This window comes from Carcharodon carcharias, chromosome 9 (genome assembly GCF_017639515.1).
Source record: "Carcharodon carcharias isolate sCarCar2 chromosome 9, sCarCar2.pri, whole genome shotgun sequence".
Classification (NCBI taxonomy): Eukaryota; Metazoa; Chordata; class Chondrichthyes; order Lamniformes; family Lamnidae; genus Carcharodon; species Carcharodon carcharias.
In genome coordinates this window covers 122503476-122528525 of record NC_054475.1, presented here as the reverse complement: position 1 = coordinate 122528525, position 25050 = coordinate 122503476, and the positions used below count along the sequence as shown (strand labels likewise).

At 40.3% G+C, this 25050-nt stretch overlaps 1 protein-coding gene across 1 annotated transcript; it reads left to right on the top strand.

Moving 5' to 3' along the window:
• Positions 1 to 1854: 1854 nt before the first annotated feature.
• On the top strand, positions 1855 to 24849 carry chmp1b (chromatin modifying protein 1B). The gene is made up of 8 exons (XM_041195383.1): positions 1855 to 1961; positions 7694 to 7791; positions 10705 to 10851; positions 13579 to 13647; positions 16129 to 16236; positions 17940 to 17983; positions 21438 to 21510; positions 24005 to 24849. Exons 1-8 carry the CDS (start codon positions 1946 to 1948, stop codon positions 24047 to 24049), a joined length of 600 nt encoding a protein of 199 aa, XP_041051317.1. The 5' UTR covers positions 1855 to 1945; the 3' UTR covers positions 24050 to 24849.
• The last annotated feature ends 201 nt before the right edge of the window (positions 24850 to 25050 follow it).

Sequence of the window (25050 nt, the reverse complement as noted above, 5' to 3'; positions counted from 1 at the left end):
GTTTTGCAGGTAAAGGGTTAATTACAGTTTGTATTGTATTAGCTCAGGGTGTAGTTGGGGAGGTAAAGGGTTAATGACAGTATTGGTTTAGCTCAGGGTGAAGTTCAGCAGGTAAAGGGTTAATGACTGTATTGTATTAGCTCAGGGTGTAGTTTTTCAAGTAAAGGGTTAATGACTGTTTGTATTGTTTTAGCTCAGGGTGTAGTTGGGCAGGTAACAGGTTACTGACAGTTTCTATTGGTTTAATTCATGTTGCAGTCGGGCAGGAAAGGGTTAGTGACAGTTTATTTTGGCTTTGTTCAGGGTAAGCTGGGTAGAAAGGGTTAATGACAGTTTACATTGGTTTAGTTGAGGGTGTAGTTGGGCACTAAACAGTTAATGACAGTTTTTATTCATTTTGTTCAGGGATGTAACTGGGCAGGTGAAGGGCTAATGGCAGTTTGTATCAGATTAGTTCAGGATGTCGTTGCACAGGTAAAGGGTGAATGACAGTTTACCTTGGTTTAGTTAATGGTGTAGTTGGCAGGCAAAGGATTAATGACTATTTTTATTGGTTTAGTTCAGGATGCAGTTTGGCAGGTAAAGCGTTAATGACCTTTTGTATTGGTTTAGTTCAAGGTGTAGTTGAGCTGGTAAAGGGTTAATGGCAGTTTGTATTGGTTTATTTCATGCTGCAGTCTGGACAGTAAAGGGTTAATGACAGTTTGTATTGGTTTAGTTCAGGGTGCAGTTGGGCAGTTTGTATTGGTTTAGTTCAGGGTGCAGTTGGGTAGGAAAGGGTTAATGACAAAACAAAAACAGAAAAAGAAATACCTGGAAAAACTCAGCAGGTCTGGCAGCATCGGCGGAGCACAGTTGACTTTTCGAGTCCTCATGACCCTTCAACAGAACTAAGTGAAAATAGGAAAGGGGTGAAATATAAGCTGGTTTATGGTGTGGGGGTGGGGGGTTGTTGGGACAAGCAGCCAGTAATAGGTGGAGATACCCAAAAGATGTCACAGTCAAAAGGACAAAGGGGTGTTGAAGGTGGTGATATTATCTAAAGGAATGTGCTAATTAAGAACAGACAAGGTACAGATAGCTCTAGTAGGGGTGGGGGAATACTAAAAGGGCTAAAAGGTAGAGATAAACAATGGGTGGAAATACATTTAAAAATAATGGAAATAGGTGGGAAAAGAAAAATCTATATAAATTATTGGAAAAAACAAAAAGGAGGCGGAAGAAACGGAAAGGGGGTGGGGATGGAGGAGAGTTCAAGATCTAAAATTGTTGAACTCAATATTCAGTCCGGAAGGCTGCAAAGTGCATAGTTGGAAGATGAGGTGCTGTTCCTCCAAGGCTGCCAGACCTGCTGAGTTTTTCCAGGTATTTCTGTTTGTTTTTGTTTTGGATTTCCAGCATCCGCAGTTTTTTTGCTTTTATCTAAGGGTTAATGACAGTTTGCATTGCTTTACTTCAGGGTGTAGCTGGGCCAGAAAGGGTTAATGGCAGTTTGTATTTGTTTAGTTCGGGGCGCAGTTTGGCAGGTAAAGGGTTCGTGGCAATTTGTACTGTTTTAGTTCACGGTGCAGTTGGGCAGGTAAATGGTAGGAAAGGATTAATGACAGTTCTTTTTTGACTCAGTTCAGGGTGTAGTTTGGCAGGTAAATGGATAATGACAGTTTGTATTGTATTAGCTCAGGGTGTAGTTGGACAGGTAAAGGGTTCATAGGGGTCATGAGGACTCGAAACGTCAACTCTTTCCTTCTCCGCCGATGCTGCCAGACCTGCTGAGTTTTTCCAGGTAATTCTGTTTTTGTAAAGGGTTCGTGATCTGGCTTGTTGATGACGAGGTCGCGCACTACCTCGTCTATGACGTCAGAGGCAGTGACGCCAGCACGCTGCAGGCGGAAGTGCAGCTGGTGTTTGTTTGGGTGGCAGCTGGAGCTGGGTTCGGGCCTTCAAGATGTCCAGTCTGGAGAGTATCCTTTCCCCGGCGCAGGAGAGCCGAGGGGCCGAGGCAGGGCAGGCGCAGGGACATCCTCTGTGAGGCTGCGGAGCAAAGGTGTCGCGGTTTGGCTGAGTTAGACCTGCTGGAGCTGAGACCCTGGCTCCGGGGAGGCGGCATCAATGGTGGGCCGTGGCAGGGGCGGAGCATTCTTCAGCGGGGGAGGAGCGGCCCTCGCTGGGGTGGGCGTGGGGTGGGGGGAGGGAGAGGGGTGGCGGCCCTCTCTGGGGTTGGGATGTCACACGGGCGTAGGAGCCCCTTGGGGTTGCGTGCCGCTGACGGAGCAGCCCCGCACTTTCTGCTTTATACGGCCACCCATATCCCGGTTGCTATGGCTAGGTCTGGTAGATGCCTAAACTGTCCTTACAGGAAGTAAGCTAATTGTTCACCTGGGCCTGACAGGTTTGACGGGAGGCGTTCCATTGCTGAGTTAATCTAAAATCATTCACAACTTTACTTCAAATTTCTCTCCCTTCGCATACAAGCCAAATGTGGCTGTGGCCTTAGGTTCTTTTTTTAGAGACAGTGCAAACTAGCCACTTGATGGTTTAGATGAATGTCAGGGGAAGGGTTTTTTTGAATGCAGGTTTGTCTAGAAACTTTTTTTAAAAGCGTTCATGGGAAGTGGGTTTTGCTGGCTAGGCCTGTATTTATGGCCCATCCCTAACTGCCATTGAGAAGGTGGTGGTGGTGAGCTGTCCTCTTGAACCGCTGCAGTCCATGTGGTGTAGGTACACCCGCAGCACTGTTAGGGAGGGTGTTCCAGGATTTTGACCCAGCGAGGGTGAAGGAACAGTGATATATTTCCAAGTCACGTTCCCATTCTATCTGCTGCCCTTGTCCTAGTGGCCGTGGGCTTGAAAGGTGTTGTCTAAGGAGCCTTGATGATTTCCTGCAGTGCATTTTGTAGATGGTACACACTGTGCATCAGTAGTGGAGGGAATGAATGTTTTTGGATGTGGATCAAACAGGCTGCTTTGTCCTGCGTGGTGTTGAACTTCTTGAGTGTGGTTGGAGCTGCACTCATCCAGTCAAGTGGAGGGTATTCCATCACATTCCTGGCTTATGCCTTGTTGGTGGACAGGCTTTGGGGTGTCAGAAGGTGAGTTGCCCACTGCAGGATTCCTAGCCTCTGACGTCTTGTAGCCACACTATTTACATGGCTAGTCGAGTTCAGTTTCTGGTCAACGGTAACCCCCCAGGATATTGATAGTGAGGGATTCAGCAAAGGTAATGCCATTGACTGTCAAGGGGCAATGGTTAGCTTCCCACTTGTTTGCGATGGTCATTGCCCGCCACTTGTGTGGCGTGAATGTTACTTGCCAGTTGTCTGCCCAGGCCTGGATATTCTCCAGGTCTTGCTGCATTTGGGAATGGACTGCTTCAGTATCTGAGGAGTTGCGAATGGTGCTGAACATTGTGCAATCATCAGCAAACATCCCCACTTCTGACTTTATGATGGAAGGAAAGTTATTGATGAAGCAGCTGAAGATGGTTGGGCTGAGGACACTACCCTGAGGAACTCCTGCAGCGATGCCCTGGAACTGAAATGATTGACCTTCAGCAACCTCAACCATCTTCCTTTGTGTTAGGTATGACTCCAGCCAGTGGGGAGTTTTCCCCCGATTCCCATTGACTCCAGTTTTGCTAGAGCTCTTTGATGCTTCGATCAGTCAAATATTGCCTTGATGTCAAGGGCAGTCATTCTCACCTCATGTTTGGAGTTCAGCGCTTTTATCCATGTTTGAACTAAGGTCAGGAGCTGAGTGGCCCTGGCGGAACCCAAACTGAATTTTAGTGAGCAGCTGATTGTTAAGCATGTGTTGCCTGATAGCATTGTTGATCACTTTACTGATGACTGAGAGTAGACTGATGGGGTGGTAATTGGCCGGATTGGATTTGTCCTGCTTTCTGTGTACAGGACATACCTAGGCTATTTTCCACATTGTCAGGTAGATGCCAGTGCTGTAGCTGCCTTGGAACAGCTTAGCTGGGGGCACAGCAAGTTCTGGAGCACAAGTTTTCAGTACGATTGCCGGAATGTTGTCAGAGCCTATAGCCTTTGTAGCACCCAGTGCCTTCAGCAGTTTCTTGATATCACATTGAAATAATCAAATTGGCTGAAGACTGGCATCTTTATTGCTGGGGACCTCCAGAGGAGGCCGAGATGGATCATCCACTCAGCACTTCTGGCTGAAGATTATTATGAATGCTTCAGCCTTATCTTTTCCACTGATACCTCCCACCGCACCCCTCCCCTCCTATCATTGAGGATAAGGATATTTATGGAGCCTGTTCCACCAGTGAGTTGTTTAATTGTCCACTACCATTCATGACTGAAGGACTGCAGATCTGATCTGTTATTTGTGGAATTGCTTAGCTCTGTCTGTCATTTGCTGCATGTGCTATTTGGCAGACATGTCGCCCTGTGTTGTAGCTTCACCAGGTTGACACCTCATTTTAAGTATGCCTGGTGCTGCTCCTGTCATGTCCTCCTGCACTCTTTATTGACCAGGGTTGATCCTTTGGCTTTGTGGTAATGGCAGATGGAGGATATGCCAGGCTATGTGGCTATAGATTGTGGTTGAGTACAAATCTGTTGCTGCTGATGGCCCACAGTGCCTCATGGTTGCCCAGTCTGAGTTGCTAGGTCTGTTCGAAATCTATCCCAATTAGCACAGTTGTAGTGCCACACAACATGATGGAGATTATCCTCAATGTGAAGATGGGACTTCATCTCCACAAGGACTGCGTGGTGGTCACTCCTAATGATACTGTCATGGACAAATTCATCTGCGGCAGGCAGGTTGGTGAGGATGAGGCCAAGTATGTTTTTCCCTCTTGGTTCCCTAACTGCCTGCCGCAGACCTATGTCATCTAGGACATGGCTAGCTCGGTATGTGGTGGTCCTACCGAGCTAATCTTGGTGATGGACATTGAAGTCCCCCACCCAGAGTACGCCCTTGCCACCCTCAGTGCTTCCTCCAAGTGATGTTCAACATGGTGGAGCACTGATTCTTCTGCTGAGGGGATGCACTACATAGTAATCACCAGGAGATTTCCTTGACTGTGTTTCACCTGATACCATGAATCTTCATGGGATTTGGACTCTATGTTGAGGACTCCCAGGGCAATTCCCTCCTGATTTGTATACCACTGTGCCTCACCTCTGCTGGGCCTGCCGTGCTGGTGGGACAAGACGTACCCAGGGATAATGCTGGCAGTGTCTGGGACATGATTTGTAAAGTATGATTCTGTGAATATGACTGTCGGGCTGTTGCTTAACTGGTTTGTGAGACAGCTCTCCCAATTTTGGCACTAGCCCCCACATGTTAGTAAGGGGACTTTGCAGGGTCGACAGGGCTAAGTTTGCAATTGTTGTTACCATTGTCTAAGCCGATGCGGGTGCTCTTTTCTAAAAAGTATATTTTAGACCTTCATGCACCAAGTTGTCCCCACTTGGATTTGGCACTTATCAGTATCCAGAATTCAAGTTTAACTTCCTTTCTGTAGCTGGCAGTTTTTAACCCGTCTTCATTTCTAGCGTTTCCCCAGTTCGTACGGGCACAGTTAGTGTTTCTTGCTGCTGTGCATGTCTTGCCCAGACTATGTGCCTCTGATGTTTTCATGACACTCACTCTGACATTCTGCTTCTTGTAACTTTATAGTTAAAAATCTGCTGAAGCACTAAATATCTGGACAGTGCAGAGTATTGTCATCTCGAAATGTGCAAAATTCAGCCATCTGTATTTGGTGTTTCTGCATCATGGAAAAGTGATGGTCATGTTTATGATGTCTCATGTGCCTAAAATTCACTACTGATTTTCTATCTGGTATCCATTTTATAGCTGTATGTGGTTAAAATGGTCAGCTACCATTTGTCAAATATGTTTGCAGAACCATACTTTTTTTGTTCATTTGCGGGATGTGAGCGTCGCTGGCAAGGCCAACATTTGTTACCCATCCTTAATTGCCGTTAGAAGATTCAGTTCAGATTTCAAATATTTCATGTCTATTTGTTTCTTGAAGACAAAACAATGATACTGCTGCCATGGCAAAAATAGGTATTATGTTTTGGAATGTAAAATAATCAAATGTTCATAATATGCATATTTGTTGGATGCAACTTGCAGAAGATCTTTGAGCAGCACTTCAGGAAATTTGCTTGGTCTGTCTCTAAAATGCATGTTAAGTACAGTCTTGGAACTTGTTATCAAACCTGCAATTATTGTCATGCTTTTGAAAGTGTTTTGTTTTCATGAGAGTGGTCTGCCTTGTTTGTGCCTGGAACATTTAAATTGGAGTTCAATTGACCTGCAAATCTCTAATGTACATTTGCAAAAGTAACCATTGGTGCCTGGTCTCGCTTTGGCAATCATGTGACTTGTGAATTGCCCAAACCTCTCCCTCATGGTTTCTGATGTCATCTGAATGCTTCAGTAAGATTAGTTCCTTGCACTCGCTCCCAGATATCCAGTAAACTCATATCTGACACTTTCTATGATTCTCCTATTTAAGAAGGATTCTGAATTGCTTTGCATTCCTGCCACGTTTTTGCTCCCCAGCCATGAAATGGTTTACAAATTTCAAGAAAGGCACAAGGGGATGATTCAGTTGATAAGTTGCCTACAACAACAACAACAACTTATTTATATAGCACCTTTAATGTAATGAAACATCCTAAGTTGCTTCACAAGATTATTATAAAACACCAAGCCACATAAGGAGATATTAGCTCAGATGACCAAAAGCTTATTCAAAGAGGTTTTAAGGAGTGTCTTGAAGGAGGAATGTGAGGTAGAGGTATAAGGAGGATATTCTGGAGCTTTGGGCCTAGGCAACTGAAGGCATGTCCACCAATGGTGGAGCAATTCAATTTGGAAATGCACAATAGGCCAGAATTAGAGGATCCTAGAGAAGGACAGAGATGTACAAATTGGGGAGGTTTGATTGCCCCTTTGCATATTGAGTTAGCTGATAGGGATTTGCCATGGGGCTTGTTGGAGGGATGGGAGAGGGGGAAAATTGGCATGGTTGATGTTTTTAATTAATATCTCACTGGATTCTCACTAGAAAGTGTATGCATGTTGATATCGGTTAAAAACTAGATCCGATTCATTCTCCTGGAGTTGAATGCCATTATAGTACCCTCTATACTCATACATGAATAAATGAACTATAATCTAAAAGATTTACATTTACATTATTTTAAAGTAATTCTGGACATGTGGTTTTGTTTCATATTACATCTGGCCCTGCAGACTTCCAGTTCAGCTGGTGTGATGGGCAGGGTGATGGCCTGTATAATTGCCACTGCCCAAGTCTGTTCAACCCATCCATTTGCAAAATAGTAGACATGATACTGTAAATGAACAAATCACAGTTATATGTTAAGCCAAGTAACGCCTTTAAATTTATTTATTGCCTCCTTAATATCTACAGTGAGAAATAGTCTGGTTAAAAGTTTCAATACCAGTTTAGTCAAATTAATTTTCTGTTTCAAACATAGCAGTTATATTGAATACTAATCTTCAGTATGACACTGTTTATGCTTTGAACTTAGAGTTTCTCAAGTTAAGTGCTTCAAGGTCATCTATCCTAGCTACAGTAAATATTAAATCTGGGTTATTACTATTCTCCAGATATAGCGTGCTGCCTCATAGCAGTGACCATTTTAGACGATACATCCTTAACATTTATTTCCAGAACACTTGTTCAACCTTAAGTTTGCTGCAAAGGAACTTTCAAGAAGTGCCAAAAAATGTGACAAAGAAGAAAAAACAGAAAAGGCCAAAATCAAAAAGGTAATTAATTACCCGTGTTTTTATATAGCTGGCAGGTGAGGAAAGATGCACGTTATTGAGCTGGTCAAGTTTGTAGCTAATTGACTGTGGCACTGAAACAATACCCTTGGCTCCTAATTTTCCTTCCAGCCCCAGTGTCTATTCTGCAGGTATATTTTACTTTGGTTGTACAATGCCGCCTGGCTTTCTTTGCCAGCGGTTGTATTTTGAACGAATCAAAATGTGAATATCCAGCACCTCATGTCAGATGATCCCCATCTTTGTGCCTCAGAAATGTGTGAAATTAGATGGTGACTGCTCCTTACTGTTGTCAACCATGGAACACAAAACAACATAAGGCAGTTTAAAATTTCTAATCAATGTTATCTCCTAATGGTCTACAGTTATTAGGTTTCTGCTTGAGTCACTTGCAGAAACTGCAGACTGCTGTTCATTGTTTCAGATGGATTTCTGTTGGGAAATCTATGATTTACTAACTTTCATTTTTTTCCCCATTGTCCTTGTCATGGTTTATCTATCTAAGCCAGCTAATTGAGTTTTTTATTCATTTGTGGGATGTGGGCATCGCTGGCTCGGCCAGTATTTATTGCCCATCCCTAATTGCCCTTGAGAAGGTGGTGGTGAGTTGCCGACTTGAACCCCTGCTGTCCACGTGGTGTAGGTACACCCACCGTGCTGTTAGGGCCGGAGTTCCAGGATTTTGACCCAATGAGAGTGAAGGAATAACAATGTATTTCTAAGTCAGGATGTTGAGTGGCTCAGAGGGGAACTTCTGTTGGTAATGTTCAGTGTGTCCCTTTGTAGCAAATTCTTTGACTTTTATTGTCATCCTATGAAATTAATGGTTGTGTTCTATTACATGACACCAATAAGCATCTTCAAGATGTCTTTTCTTTATTATAACTTCCAGAGTTCTACAGGAAGACTAGAGCTATTACAGGATTGAGTGTTAATCTGTTTATAGCATGTCTATTAAGATTTATTTTCTCGCCCAACACAGAGCAAAAATTTTATTGGATTGCTAAACGTTAATTGTTCACCTTTTAAAGAACAAAAAGATGCACCTTTATTTAACTTATTTAGGTTGTTGTTAGCGATGAGCCATGGTTGATAGAAGAGCCACAATATGTTGCCAATGCCTGTAATATGTCAAAGTGCTCCAAGCCAATATTTTTCTCATTTTCTCTAAGGGGTGTAATTAATAGAAGCCCTTTTGCAATTCAAATAATTAAATTTTGTAAGTGCAGCATTGCAAACAAAACCAAGTCCACAGATAGCATATCTGCCACAGCACTAATTTACCTGGATTTTCTTTGCAGTTGAGGTGATGTTATTGTAGAGTCCATAGTAGTAACTTTTATGGTACTGTCCAATGTTTACTTTTAATACATCTGATAGCTCATTTACCTGAAATTAACAGGATGCTTAGTCTTCCATTAGACTTGGCGAATACAACAGAGCTGATACTAATTTCAAACGGCAATGACAGTAATAGTTTCAATGCTTGGACAGTGCTACACTGACAGATATTGTGTATATAAAGTGATACTTTAGTTTGTAGAGAGTTTGCTTACGGGTTTGTTTTTTTGTCAAAGTAAAAGCTAAAAATGCAGTGAATGACTATGGAATTTGTGATATCTGCAATTCCCCACTGGTCATCTGCCCAAAGTGTGGCATTCTGTAGGGCGCAGAACTTTAGATGTTAGCTGTATCATGCCTTTATTTTTTGAGTAGGTTGCGTAGTATTTTTTGAGTATCAGTGCAATTACTGCAGGGGAGAGGAAGAGAAATATATGCAGTTGCCAGAGTTTCATGGGGAGCTTCTGGTTGGATCTGGGTATAGATATTCAGCGTTAAATTTGCCATATGAATGCAAGCTGTTGTAAAACTACACTAGACAATTGGGCAAAAAAATGAATGCAAACATGCATGACACCAGCTAACGCCTGTTCAGTTTGTATTTTTTCTTCTGAATCACACCAAGATGGGCAGTCATGTCATTGAGCAATAAACATCACCTTAACTGTTCTAACTGTTAAACCCAGGGCTGGATTCGAGGGCATAACTTCATTTTATACTTGAAGGCAAGTCCATCCATGATGACTGAAAAATTTGAAATGTCCCAAAGAGAGAAAAGAAACATGTTTTTTTAGAAGAAAATTAAACATACACCTTAAGCAACATATTAAAGTCTTGTGACTTTAATAGATTGAGGAATAGTTGAGAACTTTTTAATATGCTCATTTTGTCACAGTCTGAGGTTTTTGATTGCCACAATTTTTCTAGGGTAAACTAATTTTTATTCCATCACAGGCAAACTACAGATGTATATTTTTGATTAAATGTCAGTACAAATTGAACCCAATTGGATTTGGTAATCCTGTATTTTTGTAGACAATTTATGTTGTGAATTATTTGAGATACTGTTCCTGTATTACAACTGATGAATCTATGATAAGTACAAGTAGGGAAGTTGAGGAATATGTCCTTCAACCGATCCAAATCAATAGCAGCAAATATAATGGAAAATAAGTTGATTTGTGTGATAAATGTTGCAACCATAAGTTTTTTGTATACAGCAAGTGTATTCAGATGTAAAGTTTGCAATATATAGGTTTGCCACTTGACATCAACTACTTTTAAGCTGAAATTGCAGTTTTTGCAAGTCATTCATTAACATTGAGTATGAAAGAGTGAGGAAAAGAGATTCTCGTCAGAGAGGCATGTAAATGTGATTGCACTGCACTTATAAACACAAACTGGTTTGGGTAGATTGAAAGGGGCGACTCCATATTTATTGTGAAATAAGTAAACTGATTATGCTTAACCCCAGCATTAATTTTAACAACAAAGCTTGACTTGCTATGTATGTTACAACGTCTGCCGCTTCATGTTTTATATGATTGCTTGCAGGCAATTCAGAAAGGTAATACGGAAGTAGCAAGAATACATGCAGAAAATGCAATCCGGCAAAAGAACCAGTCCATTAATTTTCTGCGAATGAGTGCCAGAGTGGATGCTGTTGCAGCACGTGTTCAGAGTGCGGTTACGATGGGCAAGGTAAAGGATCTTCCTGATCAATATCCAAGTTAGCATATTTAGATGTAAGCCAATAGAAAAATATTTCAAAGGATTAGAAATGTCATATTTAACCCATCTATGCATTCCATTTTTGGATATCAGGATGGAAGCAGTAACAGTCTTGTACCTGCACTTAACGGATGCCCATTGAGAAGTGGTCCCGCAATGGTGTTTTAATTATAGATCTGCCTTTACTACCTCCTAAACCTGTGTGCACGTTTTACATCGTTCCCTCCCTTTTCAATCACTCCAGTCAAGTTTCACCAGCCATGTTGCTGAAACAGCTCTAACTAATCACACATTCTTCCACTGTGACTGTTGTTCACTGTCTCCTTGCAACACTTCATGTTTGACCATGTCAGTCTTGTCCAGCACTTCCATACCATTCTCCAGGTAAATAGGACTACCCTCGCATGGTTCCACTCTGACGTGTCAAAACGTGACCATAGCACCTCCAGCTCTTCCTCACTCTGCATGCTATCTCTAAAATCCTTCATGGATCTATCTTGTACTTCTCTAGTTTCTCAATTATATTGTTGCCTTTTGGCAATGTCATTCGCAAACGTGGGATCAAATACCATATTTATCCTGGAAATGCCCAGAATTACCCCTCAATCCCCTTCCTTGACCCACCTCATTGCGTTGTCAGATCGCTTATCTGATAACTTGACTCAGATAAGCTGCAGTTTACTCCAGGTCGATATCAGGAAGAGTGCAGCTGTTGTTTTCAGCCTTCACCGCAAACTTTACGCCCTTGCCACTAATGCTGACCCTCTCCCGGGCTGGAGCATCAGACTAAACCAAACATTTTACAAGATTTCCATCCAAAACAGCGCCCTCTCCTCCCCGTTATTAAGACTGTCTACCTCCACCTCCGCAACAATGTCTGCCGGAGCCCCTCATCCATGCCTTTGTCACTTTAAGAGTAGACAAATACAATGCTCCCATGTTCGGGGTCTCATCTTCTGCCCTCTGTGAATCAGCCATGTTGCTGAAACAGCTCTAACTAATCACAAATGTTTCTGCTATGACTCTGGTTCACTGTCTCTTTGCAACATCTTATGTTTGACCACGTCAGCTTCAGCCAGTACTTCTGCACCATTCCTCAGGTAAGTGGGAGTGCCCTCACATGGATCCAATCTGACCTGTCAAAATTTGACCATAGCACCTCCAGCAGTAGCTCCTGTTCCTCACTCTGCATGCTATCTCTGAAATTCCCATCTGAAACTATGCTGCTGGTATCCTTTTCTTTACCAAGTCCCGCTCGCCCATCACTTGTGTCCCTGCTGACCTGCATTGGCTCCTGTTCCTTCAGTGCTTCGAATTTAAAATTCTCATCCTTGAGCAACTGCCTCCAGCTCTACAACCTTGCTTAAATTCTTTGTTCTTCTGAATCTAGCCTCTTATGCAACCCCCCTCTCATTTCGCTGCATCTTTGGCAGCAATGCCTTTAGGTCCAATGCCTGATGTTCCAAAACTCTCTCCCTAAAAAGTTCCATCTCCGCACATACCTCTCCTCCTTTAACACCCATCACTCTGTCTTCATTCAGTGCATTGACTTCCAGTTTGGCAATACCTTGACTTTTAAAATTCCCAACCATGTGTTCAAATCCCCCTGTGGCCTTGCCCCTCTCTACATCTATAAGCTCCAATCCCAAAATCTCTAAGCTGCTCCTTTTTCGGCTTCCTCAATTTCTTTTGCTCCCCATTGGCGGTGTGCCTTCAGCTGCCTAGGCCGTAAGATCTGAATTGCGCCTCTCTCGGCATGGACTTCTCTGTCTTCCTTTAAGTCGATCCTTAAAATGTGCCTTTTTGACCAAGCTTTTTAGTTACCAGTACCTCGGTGACTATAGGTAAAATTATGTCTAATTGTGCTCCTTTGACGTGCCTTTGGAAGTTTTACAATGGTAAAACTTTGTGAAAATTGTTGTTTAAAACCCACTCTTTGAGCAAGATTTTAGTCACCTTGCTAATATGCCCCCTCAAAGATCAGAATCTATTTTTCTATTATACCTCTACAAAACACATTAGGAACTTTTTCTATATTAAAGGTGCTGTTCAAATGCAAGTTATGCGCCTTGTAATTTATCTAATGTGGTCAGAGCAACAGGTAATGTATGTTAGTTTCCATATGTGGAATACAGAATTTGTTCCTAGTGTGAGCAATAACCTGACCCTAACTACCTTATCAGGTATCTAAGCAGTTCAAAATATATTGTGCAGTAGTTCTGGTCATCACTGTTAAGCATGCTTCCCCATTAATAATTGCCATGACTGCAATGGGTATCAACTGTGCAAGTCAAACCATCTTGCTGTGGCTATGCAATAAATTACCGCAAAAATCATTCAGAAAGGTATCAGACATTGAAATAGAAGCCCACAAATCCTCAGTAAAATTAAGATTATCAGCATCCAAATATTCCTTCACTCCCTTATTTGACAAAACTGCAGGTTTGTTATCCTTGGTGCTAGTACATAGTACTGCAGCATCTTCAATAACAAAAGGCTGTTATATCAGACTAGATTTCAACTTGCAATGCAGGTTTGTTTAACCTGTAATCATATCACGCAAGTCAATCCCTTGCATTGTGTGTTCATATAAAGGATACTCTAGATGGGGCTGTTGAGTAGAAGTTTTATTGCACAGATTGATTATGACTATAAATTGTTTTCTGTATTTAGCCAAATTATCACCTTTTGTTTTAGGTAACCAAATCTATGGCAGGAGTTGTCAAATCCATGGACATCACTTTGAAAAGCATGAACCTGGAAAAGGTATCACTTAACTGAGATGACATGAGTTCAATACCTAGTCTCATTTCCTTTCCAGTCATTGTAGCTGCATGCCTCAAAAGAGGTCAACTTTCAGTTATCATTTTAGCATGAATTTGTAATGATCACTGTTTTTTGAGATACAAAAATTATTCTTATACAGGGAATGAACTTCTACAATTTTACAACCATGACTGTAGAACCATTTTCCATTCATTCAATCAGATGCTCATTGATTGGAGCAGTTCAGAGACGGTTTACCGGACTAATACCTGGAGTGGGTGGGTTGTGTTATGAGGAAAGATTGGACAGACTAGGCTTGTATTTGTTGGAGTTTAGAAGAGTAAGAGGCAACTTGATTGAAACATATAAGATTCTGAGGGGTCTTGACAGGGTGGATGTGGAGAGGGTGTTTCCTCTTTTGGGAGAATCTAAAACTAGAGGTCACTGTTTAAAAAAATAAAGGGTCACCCATTTAAATCGGATGAGGTGAAATATTTTCACTCAGAGGGCAGTGAGTCTTTATAATTCTCTTCCTGAAAAGACAGTGGAAGCAGAGTCTTTGAATATTTTTAAGGCAGAGGTGGCTAGATTCTTGGTAAGCAAGGGGGTGAGATGCAGATTTCGGGTTACTATCGGATCAGCCATGAACTTAATTAAATGGCGGAGCAGGTTTAAGGGGCTGAAAGGCCTACTCCTGTTCCTTGTTCATTTGTCTGCATGTTCATCAATCCCAGAATAGTGGGACTGTCTCATTTGGTCCCATCACATTCTGTCAAAAAAAAAAATCTGTGCTGCATCAGGCAGGATATTTGTTCACATTTCCCGTAACATACCCCAGAAAAAAGTGACATACCTAACGCAAGGAAAAAGCATTGCCTGGGTGATGGCTTTGATTTAATTTGCCTGCAATCAGGAACAATATAACTCCTGTGGATGTTCAAATTTGCTTAAGCAGAATTGGAAGGAGGACACCCTCAATATATTATAGCCATTAATAAAACCTTTCACTCAGCCAAAATTACTTTGGCTTTGGGTTCTAGGCCTATTATGATTGAACCTTTCAAATGTTTTCATTCCTTTTCTGATAGGTTTTCTGATATCTGGCCTTTATACCTCTCAAGTGAAGGATACTCATATCTAGAACTTTTTTTAAAACTGTGTAGGAAGCAGGCTCTCTAAGAATTCCAAGATTCAGAAAGTCAAGGCTCCTTTACTATGGGGTACAAATTAAAATATTATTCATGTTGCCTCCTTAAAGTCACTGGGGACATTGTAAATGTCAGTGAATGATCAGACAGATTTTGTGCACAAAAAGTGGTGAGATGCAAAATAGGATAACTTGTATTGCGAGTTTCTTATGTGGAGATATCAAAGTTGCATGTGAAAGTAAAAAAAAAATGATATTGGTAAGCTGTCCAAACGAATAGGAAGATTCTATTGAGGACAGAAACTGCAATAATAGAAAAGTAAATTAAAATTTATAAGAATAACGAAAATGGGGATAGGGATATTGTAACACTGCAGTTCCATTATGATCCAAAGTGGCATGAATCTGGGTTGATGCTATTGGTACAGAAAAGTAGGCTGTTCAAACATTTGAGCCCCAGTGCAATGTTGCATGCTATTGTTTCTAAACTTCAACAGCAGTTAATTAAATTGATTGGATGTGACTGGAAATGTACAGTGAGAGTACTTGAAACCAGTATAGAAGACCGAAAAGGATATTTTTGTAAAAGATTGACTCTTTACTTAGAAACAGTTAGAAAAGGAAGGGACCTTCCAGCTCCATCCTTTCAAAACCTTTATAGAATACAAGGATGGTTACTTCTGTACGATTGGATTTGGTCCAACTGAGAAAGAATGGGGGACAGGACTGCTAAGATATAACATTGTATATTTATTCTAACAATTATTGTTGCATGGGTTTTTTCCTACATCCTGGCAGAGCACAGCTCTAGCTGTTTGTTACAGAAACCAGTCGGTTGGAAATAGCACATCTGAACATAGTGAAACTTGCATTCCTGACCACCAGCTTTTATCCCATGTACGTTCAGATTAAAATAAAAATGGAAAATGCTGGAAAAACTCAGCACGTCTGACTCATTTGGACTTAAAAGGTTAACACTTGTTTCTCTTTCCACAAATGCAGCCAGACCTTTTGAGGTTTTCCAGCACTTTCTGCTTTTATTTCAGATTTCCAGTATCCGCAGCATTAGCTTCTCAAATCCAGATTATTAATTTAATTTAAATTCCACCAGCTGCCCTGGTGGCATATGAGCCCTTGTTCCCAGAACATTAGCCTGGGCCTCTGGATTAGTAGTCCAGTGACATTACCACTACACCACTATCTCCCCCTATGTGGGAGTACTAAAATCTTTTCTCCAGTAATTTGTGCATATGCCTTCCTGAGTTCATTTAAATTGCATCAATGGAAGCCCAGACAATTGTAATGCAATGTTCTAAGCCTTTTCTTTCTCACAGATATCTGCTCTAATGGATAAGTTTGAGCATCAATTTGAGACATTAGATGTGCAGACCCAGCAAATGGAGGACACTATGAGCAGCACAACAACTCTGACCACACCACAGGTAAGGGACAGACACAATTGGCAAATTACTGATGGAATGGACTGTGTAATTGCATTATGATTCAAATAATGACAATTGTTTTCCTTTTGAAGATCTATTGGTACTACAAAAATAAACTGCAGGAAAGGTTCTCATTACACACTACAAGAATAGTGGAGAAAGCTCAACTTATAGCCTACCTATATCCTTGTTATGTTTGGTTACTCTAGATTGCAAATTAGAACAAGAAGTTCTAATTGTGAACTATTTATAAGGCACTAGATATGAAAAACTCATTCCATACTGTTCCAAAATGTATTCTGCAACTGAAAATGTGAGTGCAACTAATTGGCTACACGAATGTATCATTTAGGTAGTAATGGTCACATTGGAGCCTTGGTGTTGTCCATGTTCCTCCAATATGCTTGTCCTGTCTCTTCAGCCTATTGTTAATGACTTGTTACAGATATCACCAGTGGTAATGCTGTTTTTCAGTTGATAATAAGACAATTTTGGCAAAATGGAGGCTATCTTTCCTGTAATATCCCAAATTTCTGAAAGCTATCTGCCATTTGTGATTTTCAGTGGAAGATCATACCTTAGAGCATGCTGTCATTATAGATTGTGACTGAAATGAATGCAAGGCCCTGTATTCTAAAATGTGCAGTGCAGGTAAATGTTAAGTAATTCATGCTCATGTCCTTTAGGCTTTTATGACTTACTTCTACTGGCAGTAAAAAATACTGCTGTACTGGACTGTAAGAACATAAGCAAAACTGATAAAAATAAAAACAGACCCAATGATTCTGTAAAATTTTGACATAGTGCTGCACGTAAAATTAAAGAGAAACAATTTCGACACAAGGTTTGTGATAGGGTGTAAGGCAGAAATATTAAATGACAGAAGGGTGAAAGGCAACAGGGAATGGCAACAGGACAAGTAAAGAAACAGAAGATGGGTCCAGAGGAGCCATAAATGGCAACAGCAGACTTATTACTATAGCAATTAATCTCCAAACTTCTATGCAAATTATAAGTTTTGTAGCGATGTTATTTTAAAAATATATTGAATTAAATTCAATGATCTCCCAAGGATGCACACCATCTTTGTTCTTGCTCTATCTTTAAGTGTCTAAGGATACATCATTAGTATCAAAAACAAAAATAGCTGGGAAAACTCAGCAGGTCTGACAGCATCTGCGGAGAGGAATACAGTTATGTTAACTACATTCCTCTCTGCAGATGCTGTCAGACCTGGTGAGTTTTTCCAGCTATTTTTGTTTTTGTTTCAGATTTCCAGCATCCACAGTATTTTGCTTTCGTCATAAGTATCAGTTTGACTCACTTGGTAGTGCATTTGCCTGAGTCAGAACATTGGATTCAAACCTCACTCCATCAACTTAATCTCTCAATGTAGGCTGATGCTTTAGACAGTGCATAAATTGAGTACTGTCAACTTGCTCAAGGGGATGTAATAATCCAGTGGCTGTTTTCCCCTCAACCAGCACAGCCAAAGGAAAACTAATCAGTTGCTCATATACCTTACTATGCTGTTTGTCCGATCCTATGCTTTGTGGAAATTGAGTGCCTTGTTTCAAAAACAATATCTTCAAATGTAATTCATGCTGGATTTTGCGTATTCTTTGGGATATAATTTGCATTATATAAAGGCAGGTTCTTTTTCAGCAGTATATATTCAAGTTGATATTTCATTTTTCTTCCAGCACCAAGTGGATTCACTGTTGCATGAAATGGCTGACGAAGCTGGGTTAGTATGGATTTTCCAAAGAGTTTTTGATGTTGAGCACTTACTCAAGTACTGTCTTCTCACGGTGTGACTGTGACTCACATTTTGAACCAGTGTTCCATTTATTTCTGAACTCTCTCTCTCTCTCTCAGCTTTTAGCTTGGTGTTTGCACACCCACTCCAGAGATTTGAGCATGACATTAGGCTGACATTTCAGTGTAGCTCTGAGGGAGGTGACTACTTTCAGGTACAAACATATGAAATAGGAGTAGAAGTAGGCCAGTCAGCCCCTTGAAGCCTGCTCCACCATTCCGTAGGATCATGGCTGATCTGTTTGTGTTTTGAATTCCACATTACCATCTACCCCTGGGAACCCTTGATTCTCTTGCCTAACAAGCATCTATCTACCTCTGCCTTAAAAATAGTCAATGACCTTGCCTCCACTACCTTCGGAGACAGAGTTCCAAAGTCTCATAGCCCTCTGAGAGAACAAATTTCTCCTCATCCCTGTCCTAAAAGGGCAACCCCTAATTTTTAAACAACGCTCCCTAATTCTGGACTCGCCTACCAGAGGAAACATCTTTTCCACGTCCACCTTGTCAATACCATTCAGGATCTTATATACTTCAATCAAGTCATGCCTCACTCTTCTAAACTCCAGTGGAAACAAGCCCAGTCCATCTAATCTTTCCTCATAAAATAGCCCAATCTACTAAACCACCTCTTAACCGTCTCCAATGCAGTTACATCCTTCCTTAAATAAGGAGAACAAAACTGCGCACTGTATTCAAGATGTGGCCTCACCATGCCCTGTTTAACTGTATAGCTGAGACATCACATTGAGGCCCTGTTGGCCCTTCCTGGCTCATGTGAAAGATTTAAAGAGCAGAGGAGTTTAACCAGGTCCTGAGTAACATTAATTTCTCAGCCAACATTGCTGAAACAGATTATCTGGTTATTTATCTCATTGCTGTTTCTAGTTCTTCAGTAGCTGTGAAGTACGTTGGGACATACTGAACATCTGAAGGGTGCTAAATAAGTTCAGGTTCATTTGAGTTTTTCAAAATATTAATATTCTGTGTAAGATGATTACAGATGAGGTAGGCCATTTGACTGTCTTAATCAAGCCATCCAGAAAGATCCTAATGTTCCCCCTTTATATCAATGTCTTTTCTTTTAAATCGATTCCTGGATTTCTACTTCCATTGCACTTACTGTAACTCTGTTCCATAGACCGATCACACATTTTGTGGAGAAAATTTTCTTTATTATCCCTAAATTTATCTTTTGATAGCTTGAACCTGTATTTCTTTGGTCTACTCTCATGATTTAATTTAAAATATGTGTTCCAGATGTACCTACTTCAGTCCCTTAACTACATTCATTATCACTATAGGATCAGCAATCAAACACCTTTCAAGGGATGAAAACCTCATAACTTGACACCAAAAGACACATTATCAGGCTGGCAGCTCTTCTCTGCACTGCCTTCAGTGCTTGAAAGTCTCAGTTATGTCATGGTGGCCAGAACTGGCTTCAATACACAAGGTGCTACCTGACCAGAGCGCAGTGCAGTTTAATAGAGAGGAACATCAATACTTTTATAGACAATTAATTTTGCCGAAATACAGTATAATGTTTTGCAGGGCATGCTCGTCAGCCTTATCAAGAATAATACATTTATCTGGCAGAGGGTAGATTTTATTTCTTTCACTTATACGTGGGTGATTTTATTGTAACAGGAGTATGGTTCCATTTAATTAAGAATTGGTACATTTGAAAAGTTCTCACAGAACCATTGAGTTCTAACTTGAATTTAATTACTCATTAAATCTAAAATTGTTTTGATAATTATTGCACCTTGATGTATAGATGCTTGTTTCTGGTACCATTTGAAAAATAATTTGTGCATATCATTTATACACAATGTGAGGGAATATATTTTCTCCTGTGCACCAGGAATTATAAAGTGAAGAAATATATATGAAAGCAGTTAATTTGTGTCCTGCTATCACCCAATGGAAATAAACTTTGTATCTTTAATCTACTGTAGTTTCTCCTGACACTCGAGCAACCATTGTAGAATTGCTCAGAGACCCCCCAGTGATCTAGTTTTATTATGTTTTCCGTTTCAGTATAAAGTTCCTGTAACCCCTTTACTGTTTAAAGATTAAAGTTATTCTGATGAATATGGTATCTAAACTGTATGGAATTGAAATGCTGTGGGTCTAGTTCAGGCAGTTTTTGTCTATTGGGGTAACGTTGCAATATCAGTGCAATATGGCAATTTCCATTTTATGATTAATTCACTAGATAATCTGATGGGGCAGGGAAATCAATCACTGCTAGCTGGGCTGACATAAAAAAACTGTTGAAAAACTTGCAATGTTTCATGTTTTCACATCCAGTTGCAGCTAGTGGCAGCTTTAGTGAAATTCTGGCATAATGGCAGATTTATTGTTACTGCCTCATAAATAGGCTTGAAGTCAGTAATTGAAGTTTATTTAAAAACATTTTTGAATTAGTACAGTATTCAGATATGGAATTCCTCTTTTCTAAAGTTCTGCATTCATGTAGACACTTGAAATTTATTTCAGGTATTAACATTTGGACAAGCTACTATTAAATGAATCTTCAGGGCTAGGGTGTAAGGCACCCCATTTAATTGCAGAAGTAAATAGTTTGAAAGTGGCATTTTTTGTGAAAGGAAGGAGGTCGTTTTGTTGGATTTGTTAATTTAATTTTCTTAAAATGATGCCAAAGAACTATTAAAACTCTTTGATAAAAACAAAAAAACTGCGGATGCTGGAAATCCAAAACAAAAACAGAATTACCTGGAAAAACTCAGCAGGTCTGGCAGCATCGGCGGAGAAGAAAAGAGTTGACGTTTCGAGTCCTCATGACCCTTCGACAGAACTGTCGAAGGGTCATGAGGACTCGAAACGTCAACTCTTTTCTTCTCCGCCGATGCTGCCAGACCTGCTGAGTTTTTCCAGGTAATTCTGTTTTTGTATTAAAACTCTTTGTCCTTTTAGTTGTACATTTGCTAAATCCAATTGACTAAGCAGCTGGTTTTAAAATGGCTGAGACCTTTAACTCAAGCATTACCTGGCATGGCCACCATGCCACTAACCTAGCATTGAAGTAAGATGCTGCAATTTAACCTAGCTTTAAAAGAGTGCCATCTACTGTATTAGTAACCACATGACAAGCCCTATAACTGTTGTAAATCATAAGAGCTTATTGTTCAGGCAAAGCATTTAACTTGCGTCTGCATACATGTGATGTGAAAATAAATCACAAAAACCTACAATGTAAATTTGTGCTTTTCTTTTAAGTACAGCCTGGTATTGGACATATTTTTCAAATTTACAGAATCGTCTATACTTTTGTTTGAACTAATTTCTAACAGTAAAGCCACTCTTCCAATAAAGATGCGAGCAAAATCTAACGTAGGATCTGTTTTTTTTTCTAGCCTTGATTTGAACCTGCAGCTACCTGAAGGCCAAATGGGATCAGTTGGTTCCAGTGTGGCATCTGCAGAACAGGTAAAATCCTAAACAATCTTGAAAATTTGCCATTTTAGAAAACATTGCAGCAACAAAATGATTTTTTGTCTATTTAGCTGCACATTTAATTTCGTTATAAAAGGTATTCTTTTTGGAACTGAAGAGTTGTTGATTACAGCACTTTCTCCATTTTGGAATGATGTATTTTAAACTGCTACTTGTCATTTTAACTCGTTCGCATATCGATCTGTATAATGCATGGGTGCTGAACCCATCTTAGACCGATTGCATTAACTTGTTTTACAGCAGAAATGTTATCAATTGCAAGTTTATCTTTTGACTCTGGAACTTGGATTCAGTGCAGCACTGAGCGTTCAGTTGCAAACCTTTGGTTTGCTGCCTATGAGTTCCATGTTAAACAGGACTCAGGCAGTGTCTGTTCAATTGCTGATGTGATAAGGCCCACAATTTCTCTCAATCCAGCAAAGACCAGCTGGTGCGCACAAATCACAGTAGCAGCTTATAGAGGAAGCGGAAGCATCATGTATTGGTGCACAAAAGGTCTGAGGTGGTGGTTAAGTTACATTGTAGGTGTATCTCGGGTGGAAATGTAAACTGCAGATAATTTATTCTTCATCTAACTTAGGAGAAAGGGCTCCATGTCAGCATTGCTCACTCTTCAGTTCTGTGTTTCATAAGTTGAAGATTCAGTAGACTTGGGAGCAAAGTTAGAGCTCATGGAATAAAAGGGGCAGTAGCAACAGGGATACGAAACTGGCTGAGTGACAGGAAACAGTAGCGGTGAATGGTTGTTTTTCAGACTGGAGAAAGGTTTGTAGTGGAGTTTCCTAGAGGTTGGTGTTAGGACCATAGGAACTATTGTGAACCATGAGGACTTCGAAAGGACTTAGGTTGGTGGACAAGTGGCAGATAAAATTTACTGAAGAGCATTGTGAAGTGATTCATTTTGGTAGGCAGAATGCAGAGAAATGATATAAAATAAAGGGTTCAGTTCTAGAGGTACAGGAGCAGAGGGGCTTGGTGTGTAATCATTGAAGGTGGCAGGAAAAGTTGAGAGCACGGTTAATAAAGCATACAGCATCCTGAGCTTTATCAATAGAAGCATAGAATACAAAAGAAAGGAAATTATGTTAAACCTGTATAAAACACTGGCTTGGTCTCAATTGGAGTACTGCGTCCAATTCTGGGCACCACACTTTAGAAAGGATGCGGAGGCATTAATGACGATGCAGCAAAGATTCACAAGGATGGTTCCAGGGATGAGGAACTTCCATTACATAGACAGTTTGGAGAAGCTGGGAATGATTCCCTTGGAGAAGAGAAGGTTGAGAAGAGATTTAATAGAGGTATTCAAAATCATGAGGGGTGTGGACAGAATAGATGGGAATAAACTTTTCCCATTTGTGGGAGGATTGAGGACATTTGCTTCAGAGTGCTGTGGATCAACAGGGAGCCAGTTATGAAGGTTTGCCATCCATAGTGTGGACACCTGCAGCATGCAATGTATGGATAGCATTGCCTTGTGGATGACTACATCACCAGTGTCCTCAATTGTTACTCTTGTGGCTCCCACTCAGCTAACATTACAGTATCAGATAATGTGGTACTCATGCATGGTAAAAAAACAGACAATGTTGGTAATAGTCAGCAGGTTGAGCAACATCTATGGAGAGTGAAACAGTTAATGTTTCAGGTCAAGGAGCTTTCTTCGGACCTAGTGTTCTGAAGAAGATAATCCGATATTGTACCAGTAGAAAGCAAACAAGATTTTAAAGGTTATTATTGTCTTTAGCTGGGTAGATGGTTTTATTTTAAAGAGCCACTAGATGGTGTATTAGAGTGGGATATGCCAAAATGCTGCTCATTTCAACAACAGAGGAATCAATTGATTGGGATGGAGAAATTGTCATTACATACCATTGCCCTCTGGGCAGTGCAGTGAGCATCTGTAGGAATCAAAGTAGCATAAGACAATAGCACAAAACTCATTAAGGATGATAAATTGTAGTAATTCTAGGCAAAGTTCAGTCTTTGTAAATATTCATTCAGGATATGGGTGCTACTGGCAAGGATGGCATTTATTGCGCACCCCTGTTTGGAGGTGGCACAGGCTGCCTGCAGCTGTCCATGTTTGTAGAGGTTGTGATATAAATGACCACTTCAGAAGGTAGCTAAGAATCAACCACATTGGTGTGAGACTTAAGTTGCATACAGGTCAGTCTGAGTAAAGATGCAGGTTTCCATCCAAGTTGGCTGCTTATGATAATCTGGCCACTTCCTGGATTTTATATTAGGAAAAAAATCACTCAGTTTGTCAAACAGCAATGGGTGAGATTGGAACTCGGAATCTCTGGATTATTAGTTCAAACCTCTGGATTATTGGTGCAGAAACAACAACAGCACATCCATGATCTTCAATGCTTTGAAAGTTTAAATCTGTAATAGATTGAAGTATTTTTTATTTTTAATGCAATTAACTACTGAATTAATTCAATTCCATTGCTTTTTATAGGATGAACTTTCCCAAAGGCTTTCACGGCTCCGAGATCAAGTGTAAAGATGAAGAAAATCGTTGGCTGCCTTATTCTAGGAATAGTTTCCTGCTTTTTTAACACACACACATATATATCTATATGTATCCATATGGGGAAAAAACTGTAGCATTGAATAGTATATTTGGATTTTCTTTGTAGTGTAGTCGCTGGTACGTTGTCACCAACAGTGCTAGTGTTAAAAGTAAACCAAAAATATGGTTGGTTAATACATTGTCATTCACATTGTTTTTTTTTCACTATCTTTTGTACAGCACATTTCCCAGTATAAACTGGGAATCCAAATTTTGGAAAAAAAATTCAGGTGCACTTTCCTATCTGGAAAAAAATCATCCATGATCTGTGTATGCTGAGGCAGTTTTCTCTCTCTAAAATGTATTATAATTTTGCTATTTAAAAATTGTACCCTAAATATTCACATCACATCATGAACAAAAAAGAAGTTTGAATTAAAAGATGATTGAAAATATTTTTTGTACTATGATGTGTTTAATCCTAATTTTGCTGCACTGGAAAGTCTTGTTTTTAACTAATGGATTGCTGTTTCCATAGTTGCTGGAATGTTCTCTACTTATTGTAAAATTTAATCTATTTAAGGAGTCTGAACAAAACTGTTCATTTTTGTAAGATGTAACCTAAATGGGGAGGGGTATAAATGAATGCTATTGTATGAAATTTCCTGATGAGCACACTAATTGCAGGGCTGTGTGTCTGTTTGGGATTTTCATGTCGGTTTGAATATTTTTAACTTTGGGTTTCTTCCGTTGTACTCTGACCCCACAATTAAAGGTTCTCTGAGCCAAAACGTGTGCGTTACTGTGAGTTGAAACTGTTCTTGCCAATTCCAAATCCTCCTCTGACAACAGCCATTCATTTAAATTGCAGGACTAATTTTCTCAACCCAAGGGGCAGTGACCTTGCTTCATTTAACCAAAGAAAAACTAAGAGCAATGAAATGAACTTGACAATTTAAAAACATTGCAATGCAAGTGGGGTTTTGCTTAAC

Coding starts and splice junctions, on each gene's coding strand:
- chmp1b (XM_041195383.1), top strand. Junction 16,237..17,939: donor CAACTCTGACCACACCACAG/GTAAGGGACAGA, acceptor TTTTTCTTCCAG/CACCAAGTGGATTCACTGTT. Junction 17,984..21,437: donor GAAATGGCTGACGAAGCTGG/GTTAGTATGGAT, acceptor TTTTTTTTCTAG/CCTTGATTTGAACCTGCAGC.